General features: G+C 41.8%; 1 protein-coding gene across 1 annotated transcript in view; it reads left to right on the top strand.

Annotated features, from left to right (window-relative positions):
• Positions 1-5277: 5277 nt before the first annotated feature.
• LOC126282858 (mite allergen Der f 3-like) overlaps positions 5278-14342 on the top strand; it is a 58002-nt gene continuing 48937 nt past the window's right edge. The window contains exons 1-2 of the mRNA XM_049982226.1: positions 5278-5338; positions 13312-13397. Coding sequence (XP_049838183.1) covers positions 5281-5338; positions 13312-13397 — 144 coding nt within the window. The 5' untranslated portion in view covers positions 5278-5280. The remainder of the gene's footprint in view (positions 5339-13311; positions 13398-14342) is intronic.

Below are 14342 nucleotides of genomic sequence, written 5' to 3'. Positions count from 1 at the left end.
GTCTAAACAGATGTTATCATTTACGAATTTCTCCCAACTCATTTGTGTAACCTCTTTTATTTTCTCTTTAAAGTTGTTCCAGTGCCTTCTATAGTTCCTAATAAATACCTCCGCTGATCTGGTATATAGTTCCTTTCACACCTTCTCCTTGACCTTCGCATCGACTGGCGTAGCTCACCGAGTTTCGGGGTTCAAGGTAAAAGCAGCACCATCCTTTCTACCCGAGCGGCTAACCAAGGATATCCAGTCCCAAAGTGTGCGACGTCCCTGCGGGCCCCTCAGGGTGGTCTTTGAAGCACACTTCAGGTTTCCAGAACAGGGTTGCCAGTGCCTTACGAACCCTTCGCAGCTCTATCCTTCGGTGGCTTTGCAGCTTAACGTCGGCACCTCTTGAAGACGGACAGAACCACCACAGTAACACGACGAACTGTTGCAAATCGATTACTTTAAGGATAGCTACGTAGCGTGCATTCCACTGACCCCAAACCACCACCATTTCCTACATCAGTGGCGTCAAGTAAGGTAACTGCATTCCCGAAATTTCATTACTGTGTTAATTACCTTCTGGAGTTGAGATGTTTTCCTGTCAGTATATATCACATTTATATGTTAATGTAAATATGTGTCTAAAGACATCCATTATGTTAGCATAATAATAGATCTTTATGTATTTGCTATTAGAGCACACAACATGTAACTGGCGTGTCTTTACTGCTAACAAAGATAACTAAACAATCACGATTATTGATTTTTTTATTACATTAACATACGTGCTATTACTTTCAAAAAATGTTCAAATGTGTGTGAAATCTTACGTGACTTACCTGCTAAGCCGGCCGGGGTGGCCGAGCGGTTCTAGGTGCTAGAGTCTGGAACCGCGCGACTGATACGGTCGCAGGTTCGAATCCTGCCTCGGACATGGATGTGTGTGATGTCCTTAGGATAGTTAGGTTTAAGTAGTTCTAAGTTCTAGGGGACTGATGACCTCAGAAATTAAGTCCCTTAGTGCTCAGAGCCATTTAACTGCTAAGGTCATCAGTCCCTAAGCTTACACACCACTTAACCTAAATTATCCTAAGGACAAAGACGCACACCCATGCCCGAGGGAGGATTCGAACCTCCGCCAGTACCTGCCGCACAGTATTACCTTCGTGGTGGTTACTATGTCTGTTAGAAACACTAATTGAGCTTAATCTCTCTCTTCAGGATGCTTGTGTTATCACCCACTAAGTGTTGTCCTGTTACGAAAATAATTTTGGGTGACAACTGCGTTATCTTGAGTGCAACTCAAAATGTTATGACCAAAGAAGCTGATAAGATGTATTTTTTCACATTTCGTTAACAAAATTCTTTTACGTCAGCACAGAACGTAACCTCATAATTCTGTTAGTTATACCAGCATTTCACAGATCATGAGGAAATTTTACGCTATAAAAGGGGAGATTCTCCGCCACCAAATACGATTTGCTTTTATATGTTCTCCTTCGCAGAAATAACAAGACTACTGAAATGTGTGCTTATTTCATTCTGCCGAGGGCGTCTCTCCATTTTCTAGAGCACACAACTTCATTCAGCTCTGTTCCAGACAATCTAGTTCAGATCAAAAGTTGTCACGTATGTGCTTTTTGAGGCTTTTTTTCATTTCCAACTCGTGAAAGCAGACCACACTGTTATAAGACTCTATACTTGTCCGTAAAATATTCCAGTAGGCTGGGAATAGGACAGAGGGAACTCCAATTGACCGTCTTTGGAGGGGGATTTCCAGTTCTGGCACTCACCGGATGACCAAGGGAAACTTTCCAAAAAACGTCTTTCGACTTAAGGATTAGAACAATTGTAGTTTGTTTGAGAGAAAATTTTGTCCATTTCCCCCAGAGAAATATTTATTCTAAGGAGGGGGATACTGATGCTACTATGTCGAGTTTAGAGTTGAGTAGAGGTCTAACGGAGTCAGTTTCCATTTGTCCATCACAGGTTGTTTTCACGGGCAAGGGGTCGTGTGGGACCCAGTTATTTAGGGCATAAGTAGAAGCTTCGGAGTGTCGGAGAATAATAGGGAAACCTACGCCACATTTTCAGCAAGTTGGGAGGCATTTTTTGTATTCAGTATTCGCTAGAGAGGATATCAGCCAAGTGTTACGACAATAGGAATTGGACAGCAACCACGAAGATGGAATTACGGGACAGTGGTTTGCTAATCAACGGGACAAATTGTGAAACAGCAGGGGATCGTTTCAGCTAACCAGCGACAGTCACTGGAGTCACCAAGGTAACAGACACTCATCTGACGTTGCACTGGCAGGAAGCGTCATTCAGCATCGCTCCAGGAGAAAATTTGACGTATATTAACAACACCTTGGATGCTATACTATTGCAAACGATAAATAAACTAGTAGATTCGGAAAAAGGTCAAATTTGAATGCAGAAATTATTAAGGCATGTGGAGGAGTACGATACCAGGCGGAAACGTAGCATAGTGACCACTGGTATTTCAACCATTACTATTACCGTGTCGATTGTATTTATCAGTGTGATATATGTCTTATTAAAACGGAGGATTCAGCATGTTAATGGACGACCGCTCCATGCGATTCTTGTACAATGGATTACCAGTAGGGCGTAAGTCAGGGCAACCTGGATGTATATAGGGAAGAAGTACAATATAGGATAGAACTGGAGTTAACGTGTAGGAGGAGGGAGGCGGAGGAGATTAGTGTTTAACATCCCGTCGACAACGAGGTCATTACAGACGGAGCACAAGCTCGGGTTAGGGAAGGATGGGGAAGGAAATCGGCCGTGCCCTTTCAAAGAAACCATCCCGGCATTTGCCTGAAGTGATCTAGGGAAATCACGGAAAACCTAAATCAGGATGGCCGGACGCGGGATTGAACCGTCGTCCTCCCGAATGCGAGTCCAGTGTGCTAACCACTGCGCCACCTCGCTCGGTTTAAGAGTGTAGGGTAAATTCGGGGTCGAATTTAACTTTTAGGAGGAGGCAGTGTTGTGGCCACATGTAGTAAGCGTTGCTTCACGCTGTGGAGAATGGCAAAACAGAGGAATGCCGGCGACCAAGGCGTTGTGAAGTAGGGAGGCACAGATAGACTTGCTGACAGCAGCAGTCTACCAACAGCCTGGCACAAAGATGCACACATACCAAGCGCCGAGCGAAGCCTGGAGAGTGCTGAATAAGGGGAAGTGAGGCCAGCACACTAAGTTACGCTGCAGTATACTGCGGGAGTAACAACAAAAAGCTACCACCGAGGGTAAAAAACGTCCTCCTGTCAGATATGAATAGTGGAGGCAGGCAGCAACAGACAGAAGCCATTAGGAAGCAGTTGGGATCTGAGGACGGACGTGGTCCGTGTCCGAATGTTCAATCTTCGTAGGTGACGATTCCGGAAGTGTGTTCCAGCTCGCAGAAGTCATCCGTTCGCCGCCAGATGTCAACTTCAGCTCTGGAGGTCGGCCCGAGTTCGGTCGACACTACGGCTGACTAACTACAGCGAGAACCGTCCACAGCGCAATCATGGTCACAGGCGCCGCCGAGGACTGACGCCCGGACTTCACGGCAACCCGGCCCCACGGCCCGTGGTCCGTCCATGACGGGACCTTGCGGACATCGGGACTGACGGCTTCCCAGCCCCCGGTGAGCAGGCGTCGGCAGCTGTCCTCACGGCGACGCGGCTCCGTGGGCGTGCCCGTACTGGAGCGCTGGGCGGCGACGAGTTCATCTCAACCACAGGGCATCCTGGCTTCAGCGGAGCACTGGTGGAGCACGTTGTCGGAGAATCTACACAGCAGCAGCCAGGCGTAGGGATCCGCAGGGCTGGGCAGCGGCGATAAGGGAGAAATTGTAAAGAAAGTTCAATAAATAATTGTAAAACTCCACGCCGTCTCAGTCTTCCGCGCAGCCACTGTGTCTGCCGCTAAAAAGTGGTGCAAAAGTCGTAACACAGCAATGATCTGCAGAGCCTTATGGCCGTTAGAAAATCTTTAAGTATTTACTTAATAAATCAAGGACAAGAGCTTTTCAGAAAGGTACAAAGTCGGTTAATATTTTAACTATATATATATATATATATATATATATATATATATATATATTCTGAATTTCAGCACAATGTAAATCATTTATGATACATACGTTTTCGTTTTACAAGCAGTAAGCGTCAGAGGTGCTATGCCACAACATCTTCATTTTGCATTACTAGATTCGGCACTAGCTTCCCCACTACATTCACCACGGCGTAACGACGTGCTACACAACTCACAAAGTACCCTACAACCGACTAACCTACGATAATTCAGCCATTAACAAATTTTACAGTATCTTTAAACAAACGCAATGAAGTAACAGGGGAACTTCACGCACAAGTAAACCCTGCTATAAACCACCAGAAAACAATTTAGAACGATATGGAGCATTATATACATGAGAAAAGTTCAAAAGATAGAATTTTGTGACCAAACTGTACAGAAAAAAAATAGCAGACAGTGGAAATAGTACTCGTCTATCGTCTATCGCCTATCAGCATGCACAGTTACTCTGTGAGCTGGAGATATTGGCACAAGAGAAATAATAACAAGGAGCCCTTTAACTTGATTTTAGCAACAATTTGTAATAATTCTTGGTTTCAGACTGAGATGTATATTTTGGTTGCCATCACCACTGGATTCCCCAAAAAGCTTCTGTGTACATCACCTGCTTTGACTTTTGTACTCCAACATACACTGCCCGGTCTTAAATAAACATTCAGACATTCGTGGCGACTTCGTGACGTGTTACCTGGGAGCATCTGTTTCATCTTCTTCGACTGGCGGCTGTTTTATTGACTGTCCGAAGTTTCTGCAGCATCAGTTTCCTGGAGATCTCAAAGCATTGTCCTCCGTTACTAGCCCTGCACGGTGTAGTTTGTTGATAGCTGCTTGAAGAATAACAGTTACAGGGGTGATACGATGTATCCCAGGAAAACATGGAAAGGGAAATCACTGACTGTCTGTCCAGCTGATTGACTGATCTGATAATAAAACAGAACGATGAGAGCAATTCCCGACCCATGGACATTGATATGTTGCCTATCATGACATCTTGAAAACTTAATTATTGCATGATATAATTAGATGTTAGGATGATGGCACAAGAACTTTGTCACGCTCTTGCAACTGTCGGCTGACAGCGATAAGACTGTTAACGACGTAATATCGTCACTGACTGGCATCTGGTTGCGATGGCTGCCACGATAAATACGCTGTGTACGATGTAGGCGAATTAAGAACGCTATGTCGCAGACAACGTTACTTCTGTTGCTCATAGTAGCGTCCGTGAGGTGCGCCCCAGGTGAGATATACACCTCTTTAATCTCTTTACATGTGTATATATCTACAAGGACTCATGCTTATATGAGTGGAAGAGAATTCTTTGTTTATTGTATCATAGATGAAGGTTTCTTTAATTTACGTATTGGACATGAAGAATCAGAGGCGAACCCAAAGGGTGTGTCTGTCACAGGGGTCATGCATGGTCCGCTATCTCTCCCCCTCTGAAAAGATTCAGATTTCTTAGACAAGTTTCGCAGAATAAAGTGCCAAGAAGACTAAGAGTCTGTAAAACTGTGAGAATACCAGGCGTTCATATTTATAATTACTTAATTAGTAGCGAACATTACGCGATACAATAAAGTACTAGAAATATCGTGATCCTTAGTGACAAGCTCTAGTTAAGGAGGTGAAGACTGCGAGAGAATCAGCGTTACCTTTGTTGTGAAAGACATTTGTATTTTCAATAACGATATTTACTACAGAGACATAGTTAACGTTATTATTTTTCTACAGCAGTTAATGCACACTAAGACCATCGTAGATTACTCAATTCCTCTATTAATCAAAAGCGCTCAGAATTCGTTAAGAAAACGAAATAATGAATCAAAGCAATTCAATTACTATGAAAACTTAGAATAAACAATCAGGGATGTCAATAGCACAACATTATATCACATGGAGGTAAAAATAAGTGGAGTTGTCACGAAGTCAAAAACTTGAAGTCGTCGCAGCCATCTTTATTGCCCCAAAACATTACCTTCAGGTATTTTTATTCTGTCCATAACAGGAATCTGAGAATACACTTAGTTTACCCACATAGTCAGGCCAAATTTCCGAACAGAAATGGCAGAACATTGAATACACTTCATCAATTTCTTTGTTGGAAAATTTTTCGCCATACACAAAAAATACAGATCTCCCAAAAGTAAGCAAATGAATATTGATTGAATAAAATGATAGCTGCCTGTGGTAATAGACTTGATTGGTTGGAATCTTAGCAATCAGAAGATTCTTCTGGTAATCTACAAATATTGCTTTCTCAAGCATAGATTTTGTAGATTTCAACGTTCGGAATGTTTAATCTCGTGAAACTTGTATGCTTTCCTCTTATGTAGTTCATTTTAATTCGTTAGATGTTGTTTCTGCTTATTCAAAGTTTCTGTCTGAGGTACATCTTTCTCGTTATTTGTCTGTAAATCAACTGTAGAAGAGTCGGCTATCAATTTGTCATACACTGAACATGCGTTATGTTGCAGTTTATCGTAAAAATGAGTCGATATTGTTCGTATGCCACATTGTTTGGTGGATTTTTCTCTGAATATGACAAGTGTAGCTTATGGTTCAAATGGCTCTGAGCACTATGGGACTTAACATGTGAGGTCATCAGTCCCCTAGAACTTAGAACTACTTAAACCTAACTAACCTAAGGACATCACACACATCCATGCCCGAGGCAGGATTCGAACCTGCGACCGTAGCGGTCGCGCGGTTCCAGACTGTAGCGCCTAGAACCGCACGGCCACTCCGGGCGGCTGGGTTCAGAGGTCATCCTCAGTTCATACAGGCGGTTGACGGAGTTGGTGAAGAAGGAAAGCCTCGCTCTCGGGATGGAATCTGAGATAACTATTTGTAGTATCGTTCCCAGAAACGATCGCGGTCCTCTGGTTTGGAGCCGAGTGGAAGGCTTAAACCAGAGGCTCATACGATTCAGTGGAGATCTGGGGTGCAAATTTCTCGACCTCCGCTATCGGGTGGATAAATGTAGGGTCCCCCTGAATAGGTAAGGCGTGCACTACACGCAGGAAGCGGCTACAATGGTAGCGGAGTACGTGTGGAGTGCACATGTGGTTTTTTTTAGGTTAGAGAATTCCCTCCCTAGGCCCGACAAGACGCCTCCTGAGACGCGGCAAAGAAGGAGTAGGCAAAATACAACAGGGAATAACAATATTAATCTGGTAATAGTAAACTGCAGGAGCGTCTACAGATAGGCCCCAGAACTGCTCTCATTAATAAACTGTCACAACGCCCACATAGTGCTAGGAACAGAAAGTTGGCTGAAACCAGATGTAAACAGTAATGAAATTCTAAACTCAGATTGGAATGTATACCGCAGAGACAGGCTGGACAGTGAAGGGGGAGTCGTGTTTATAGCGATAAAAAGTGCAATAGTATCGAAGGAAATTGACGGAGATCCGAAATGTGAAATAATTTGGGTGAAGGTCACGGTTAAAGCAGGCTCAGACATGGCAAATGGATGTCTCTTTAGGCCCCCTCTCTCAGCACCTGTTGTGGCTGGGCACCTGAAGGATAATTTGGAAAATATTTCGAGTGGATTTCCCCACCATGTTATAGCTCTGAGTGGAGATTTTAATTTGCCGGATATAGACTGGGAGACTCAAACGTTCACAACGGGTGGCAGGGACAAAGAATCCAGTGAAATTTTTTTTAAGTGCTTTATCTGAAAACATCCTTGAGCAGTTAAAAAGAGAACAGACTCGTGGCGATAACATATTAGACCTTCTGGTGACAAACAGACCCGAACTATTTGAAACAGTTAGCGCAGAACAGGGAATCAGCGTTCATAATGCGGTTACTGCGTCGATGATTTCAGCCATAAATAGAAATATATAACAAAGGTAGGAAGATTTTTCTGTTTAGCAAAAGTGACAAAAAGCAGATTACATAGTACCTGATAGCTCGACACAAAAGGTTTATCTCAAGTACAGATAGTGTTGAGGATCAGTGGACAAGGTTTAAAACCATTGTACAATATTCATTAGATGAGTAAGTGCCAAGCAAGATCGTAAGAGATGTCACCGTGGAACAACAACTGAGTTATAAAAATGCAACGGAAGCAAAGGGAACTTCACAGCAAACATAAACATAGCCAAACCCTCGCAGACAAATAAAAATTACGCGATGCGAAATGTAGTGTGAGGAGGGCTATGCGAGAGGCGTTCAGTGAATTCGAAAAGTACAGTTCTATGCATTGACTTGTCAGAAAATCGTAAGAAATTTTATCTTATGTCAAGGCGGTAGGTGGATCAAAACAAAATGTCCAGACACTCTGTGGTACTGAAACAGAGGATGACAGACTAAAGGCCGAAATAATAAATGTCTTCTTCCAAAGCTGTTTCAGATAACAAAATGATAGATATCGAAAGACGACAGAGGGATAGAGAAACAATTAAAATCGCTCAAAAGAGGAAAGGCCGCTGGACCTTATGGGATACCAGTTCGATTTTACACAGGGTACGCAATTAAAATTTCGCCCCTTCTTGCAGCGGTGTACCGTAGGTCTCTAGAAGAGCGTAGCGTTCCAAATGATTGGAAAAGGGCACAGGTCATCCCCGTTTTCAAGAATGGACGTCGAACAGATGTGCAGAACTATAGACCTATATCTCTAACGTCTATCAGCTGTAGAATTTTGGAACACGTATTATGTTCGAGTATAATGAGTTTTCTGGAGACTAGAAATCTATTCTGTAGGAATCAGCATGGGTTTCGAAAAAGACTATCGTGTGAAACCCAGCTCGCGCTATTCGTCCACGAGACTCAGAGGGCCATAGACACGGGTTCACAGGTAGATGCCGTGTTTCTTGACTTCCGCAAGGCGTTCGATACAGTTCCCCGCAGTCGTTTAATGAACAAAGTAAAAGCATATGGACTGTCAGACCAATTGTGTGATTTGATTGAAGAGTTCTTAGATAACAGAACGCAGCATGTCATTCTCAATGGAGAGGAGTCTTCCGAAGTAAGAGTGATTTCAGGTGTGCCGCAGGGGAGTGTCGTAGGACCATTGCTATTCACAATATACATAAATGACCTTGTGGATGACATCGGAAGTTCACTGAGGCTTTTTGCAGATGATGCTGTGGTATATCGAGAGGTTGTAACAATGGAAAATTGTACTGCAATGCAGGAGGATCTGCAACGAATTGACGCATGGTGCAGGGAATGGCAATGGAATCTAAATGTAGACAAGTGTAATGTGCTGCGAATACATAGAAAGAAATATCCCTTATCATTTAGCTACAAAATAGTAGGTCAGCAACTGGAAGCAGATAATTCCATAAATTATCTGGGAGTAGGCATTAGGAGTGATTTAAAATGGAATGATCGTCGGTAAAGCAGATGCCAGACTGAGATTCATTGGAAGAATCCTAAGGAAATGTTAGTTACAGTACGCTTGTTCGCCCACTGCTTGAATACTGCTCAGTAGTGTGGGATCCGTACCAGATAGGGTTGATAGAAGAGATAGAGAAGATCCAACGGAGAGCAGCGCTTCGTAACAGGATCATTTAGTGATCGCGAAAGCGTTACGGAGATGATAGATAAACTCCAGTGGAAGACTCTGCAGGAGAGACACTCAGTAGCTCGGTACGGGACTTTGTGGAAGTTTCGAGAAATACCTTCACCTAGGAGTCAAGCAGTATATTGCTCCCTCCTACGTATATCTCGCGAAGAGACCATGAGGATAAAATCAGAGAGATTAGAGCCCACACAGAGGCATACCGACAGTCATTCTTTAAACGAACAATACGAGACTGGAATAGAAGGGAGAACGGATAGAGGTACTCAAGGTACCCTTCGCCACGCACTGTCAGGTGGCTTGCTGAGTATGGATGTAGATGTAGATGTAGATTTTAGACTCGGTTTATCCTTTAAGTTTGTTTGGTCTAGTGTTGTGATTTTTCTGGTCTTCACATGTGATTTCCCTGTAGTAGCCAAAGCCTTTTAAACAGTAATAACACATTTGCTGGTGACTCCATGCAATGCCAAAACTGCTGGTTGACATACTTGAAGATCCTGTATTTGTCCATCTCTATTAAAACATACCTTATAAACAAAGAAAAAATCATGACATGTAGTTTAATCTGCACTTTCTTTAGTCTTCTTAGCAGCACAGGATTTACGGTGGTAAGTCCAGTCAAGAGAGTTTTGTGTGTCGCAGGGCGTCATTTGATTGAATTCCTTCAACAATCTATTCAGTTGTATGAATGGTACATTCTTGAAACATCTTAATCGCAAGCGTTTACAATCGTTACTTGTAATGTGACTGTGGCCCATAATCTTTTTGAATAATGGTAAATACTTCCCAATGCTTTTCATTCCCTTTATGGAACTGGAGTGTTCATATTTATGCTCCAACATTTCTGATGGGTTCATTTCACTAAATAAATACATTTATGCACATCTCGGTAACAGTAACACATGAGTGTTTGTGTTCATCTTACTGAGAAAAAGTTCTTTTTTCCAGTCAACTGTGGATGTCCAAAGTGGCACAATTTTATATCGGTCCTTGCTTTATTACTAAATAATGTAACAGTTGGAACTTCGTTTACATTGTGCGGTTGACTAGCAACTATTGTTGGAATGCCAGCAACATGAAGAAGAACATAAACGAAGAAAAACAAGCACTAAATAGAAAATGGACCTTGATCATTCTTTCTCAGTACCGAGTAACCTTGATCGGCGTCCTCAAGTATACCAAAAGTTAAGCACAGATTTTCTGCCACCTTTATCGTGTTTGCAAAAAATGAAGGTTGCCACATTATAGTACATGCAGTCCTCTATAAGATGACATGAAAGAAATTTTAAATGTTAATGGACTTTGATAGTTATTCCCGTGAACACTTCAAAAATACATAACATTACTTATTATGCATACTTACGTTCACGATTATATTTGACAAGTAGACCTACATTGTACCATATTTGACCTATATAATGAATGAATGAGTATATAAGAGCAGTAGTTGCATAGCATCCTAGTATTACCGTTGATTTATCACAAAGTTTGGTGTATGCTTGTGTACTTTGGAAACATCAAAATAAAATTCAGTTCAAGTTGGTTGTTCCTAAAAAACCGGGCATAGAGAGGCCCTAGCAAGAAATATGCTGTGATATGAAGCAAATAGGCTATGGTTAAAAAGATACAATGATTTTGTGGGAAAACCAAGTGTGAAGCCACATGCATTTAATTAAATCTTTATTAAAAGTATGTGAAACTTCTATTTAAGAAGAATGTACATGTCGCAGAGATTAGGTTATCATTATTAAAGATTTGTGTTATGTACTTGTTATACAGAAACTCCCATTTGACAGGGTCTAGGCTATTGAGACCATTTCTTTATTCACAATGTGGTCTTTAGGACTAAATAATATAGGTGGTATTAGTTTAAATGCTCATTAATATTATCAGGGCTACCTTCTGGTGACATTTATTGAATTGCAATTCGATGGAACATGTTTTCAAGAATGAACTTATCGTTTTTTGCTGTTATTGGTCACACAGTAAATGACATTTAAAAGATAAGGTTTCAGAGCGAGACGGTGTGTACTGACGCGATGATAGGCTAATAAAGCAAGAATTCAGTTCTAGAAGGAAGTATACCTCCATGCAGATCTATTTCTTTGAAATTTAAAAAATATTTCACTTTTTTACGTCCAGAAATGATGACAGCAAGCCTTGCTTATTTCTTCTTTCATTGCACACGTTTATGGGCTGAAAAAGAAAACACAGGTAAGATTTTGCAGGCGTTAATATTAAACATGTTGTACATATGATTTGAAAGTTGAAAATGTAACGATTACAGATCAGTATCAGTAAGCAAATAAGCATCGGGAGTTGTAGCTTCATAAGTTACCAACGCAAATACAGTGAAAGAGGATTCCAATCAATTACGAAAGCATCCTTTTCACATCACATACTTCTCTTCTTTGCTGTGTGAAATATATAAACAAAACGAAAGTTACATATATGAGGGCAAAAGCGAAGCTTTAACGGATGAGATACGCAGTTAAGACCAGAAAAACGTTTGAGAATACGTTATTGACTATATTTTACTAACGTAAACACTGTAAAGTTTACTACTTAAAACAACTGTCACGTGCATACGACAGGCATTATTAACAAAAAGCAATGGAATTAATATAATGTCTCCAGTCTGCAGAAATCAGTTACAGATACACAAAAGACAAAAACAGGACGCGTCATGCAATCTGTTAAACATATTTCTCAGAAAGACTGAACCCCTCTGGAACAACGGAGAAATTCTGGAGAACTCTCCATATCACTTTTTCAAATATCTACTGCTTGGAAAACAGGCAGCTCGCCGCCTATGCCGATCGCAGTCCCCAGAGAAGCATTCCATCGATCTGGTTGTGGAGTCTTCAGTACGATGCATCCCCGATGGGTCACGTGACCGGATGTTCCATTTGGCGGTTCTTCGCTAAAACAAAAGGCCGTAACGCCGGCTGCCTGCAGAACAAGACGAGATGAATGAGGCTAAACTGTAGCCACACGCTGGTTGGTTCACAGCTGTGTTGGATGACCACGCATACCGACTGGACCATCCCCACACCGCCCCAGCAAGTGCTTTGCCGATCCGAATGTAAATATATAAAAAAATGTCCTGTTTCCATGAAAATAGGTCCAGTCTATTATCTTATAGTTTTATGAACAAAGTCGGTATAGTTTTTATGTTTGACTGCATGTTACGAGTCACATGTCATAATTCCGCGACATCCAACAAAGTGCATGGCTCCCAGTTACACATGACGAAAATTCAGAGGTCGGGCTTTACACCCCCTCTATACATGTCCAACCTGTATAAAATTGGGAAAAAGAACATCCACTATTTTGGTACAAATGCTACCGATCAACACAGAATATCGTCGTTGTTTCTAAACCATCATCAAAGTAAAGGAAAAGCGAGAATTTAAACTCCAAAGAAAAAACATCTGTGTCAAGCAATTCCTTTCAGCTTGATGGACAAATTAGATGACTTGAGAGCGTCTCTAGCGGTCAAATCAGTATCTGAAAAATGAACAGTCATGCACAGGTATATTACGAACATATCAGATATGTGAAATAACATTAGAGAATACAATGTTTCACACAATTTTGCTCACATATCGAAAGAAACACCTGTGCTTCTCAACGATGGCCGTACCTTCATTGTATGGCAAATGTATGTTCCGTTGCAGGTGGCTCAGTGCAGCGGAGGATGTCGGTACTACAAGGCCGCATAGTCAACGGCGTCGAAGCCGCACCTGGGGAGTTCCCTCATCAGGTGAGTACTGAAGCCAAAGAAGATAGGTAAACGCTTGACTGTGTAATCTACAAGCGCTAAACAGAAAAAATTCACATGGTGCAGACTGAGTTTCCATTGCAAAAGAAAATTGTTGCTTATTTCTGGTTACTTTTCTACAGTGTAATTCTCCAGCAACAGTTTGGCTTTGTCCATTATAAATGGTTTCTTTGAAAGCCTGTGACTGTGGAAACACATGCTTGTCTACAAATAACTTTTCTGCTACCAAGAAAATCCTGACTGTTAGCAAAAAAGTTATTTATGAAAATTCTCAGTAACACTCTTACCCCTTGATGGATCTCCCCATTACTCATAAAGGAGTAAGAAAATTTTTCAGCTCTCTGTCGCTATACATCTTGTAAAGGATAACTGTTTGAAACTTCAGTATTGGCCGCAATGTTCATACGCTCTGTAACAAAATAACTACACAGCGTCCGAAAAAACATTCGCGCACTGGTGAGACGGAATTCAAGAGACTTGGGATTTTTCCTTGCTTATAGAATTTTCTCACATATAGAGATTTAGAAGGAGCTTCTGTTACTTCTAGAGGTCTGAGTTCTAGAAGCTATTGTCTCCTTGGGACAGTTAAGAAGAGAAGAAGTACGTAAAGAACGTGAAATGAATTAAGAAACTGTGTCAAATGATGCACTGTTAGAGTGCCCAGCGAGAGTCAGAATCTGATGGAGGTAGGATATGTGGAAGTGTTCATGACCACCCGTCCATTGGATGGAGGTATTAAGCACAGGACCTCCGTTAGCGATATTCGAGAAGAGCAGGATATGAACCGGCACCGAGATTAAGCCTCCCCCGTTTTTGTTTTCCATAATTAGCACACATTTAAGGAACATGTAACAGACGCGCACCACAGTCATACGAACGACACATAAGCACGTCTTATGCTTCATAGCAGGTGGGAGGAGAACCTAC

Source organism: Schistocerca gregaria, chromosome 1 (genome assembly GCF_023897955.1).
Source record: "Schistocerca gregaria isolate iqSchGreg1 chromosome 1, iqSchGreg1.2, whole genome shotgun sequence".
NCBI classification, from domain to species: domain Eukaryota; kingdom Metazoa; phylum Arthropoda; class Insecta; order Orthoptera; family Acrididae; genus Schistocerca; species Schistocerca gregaria.
The sequence above is the reverse complement of the archived record's forward strand: the minus strand, read 5'-3'. Positions and strand labels throughout refer to the sequence as shown.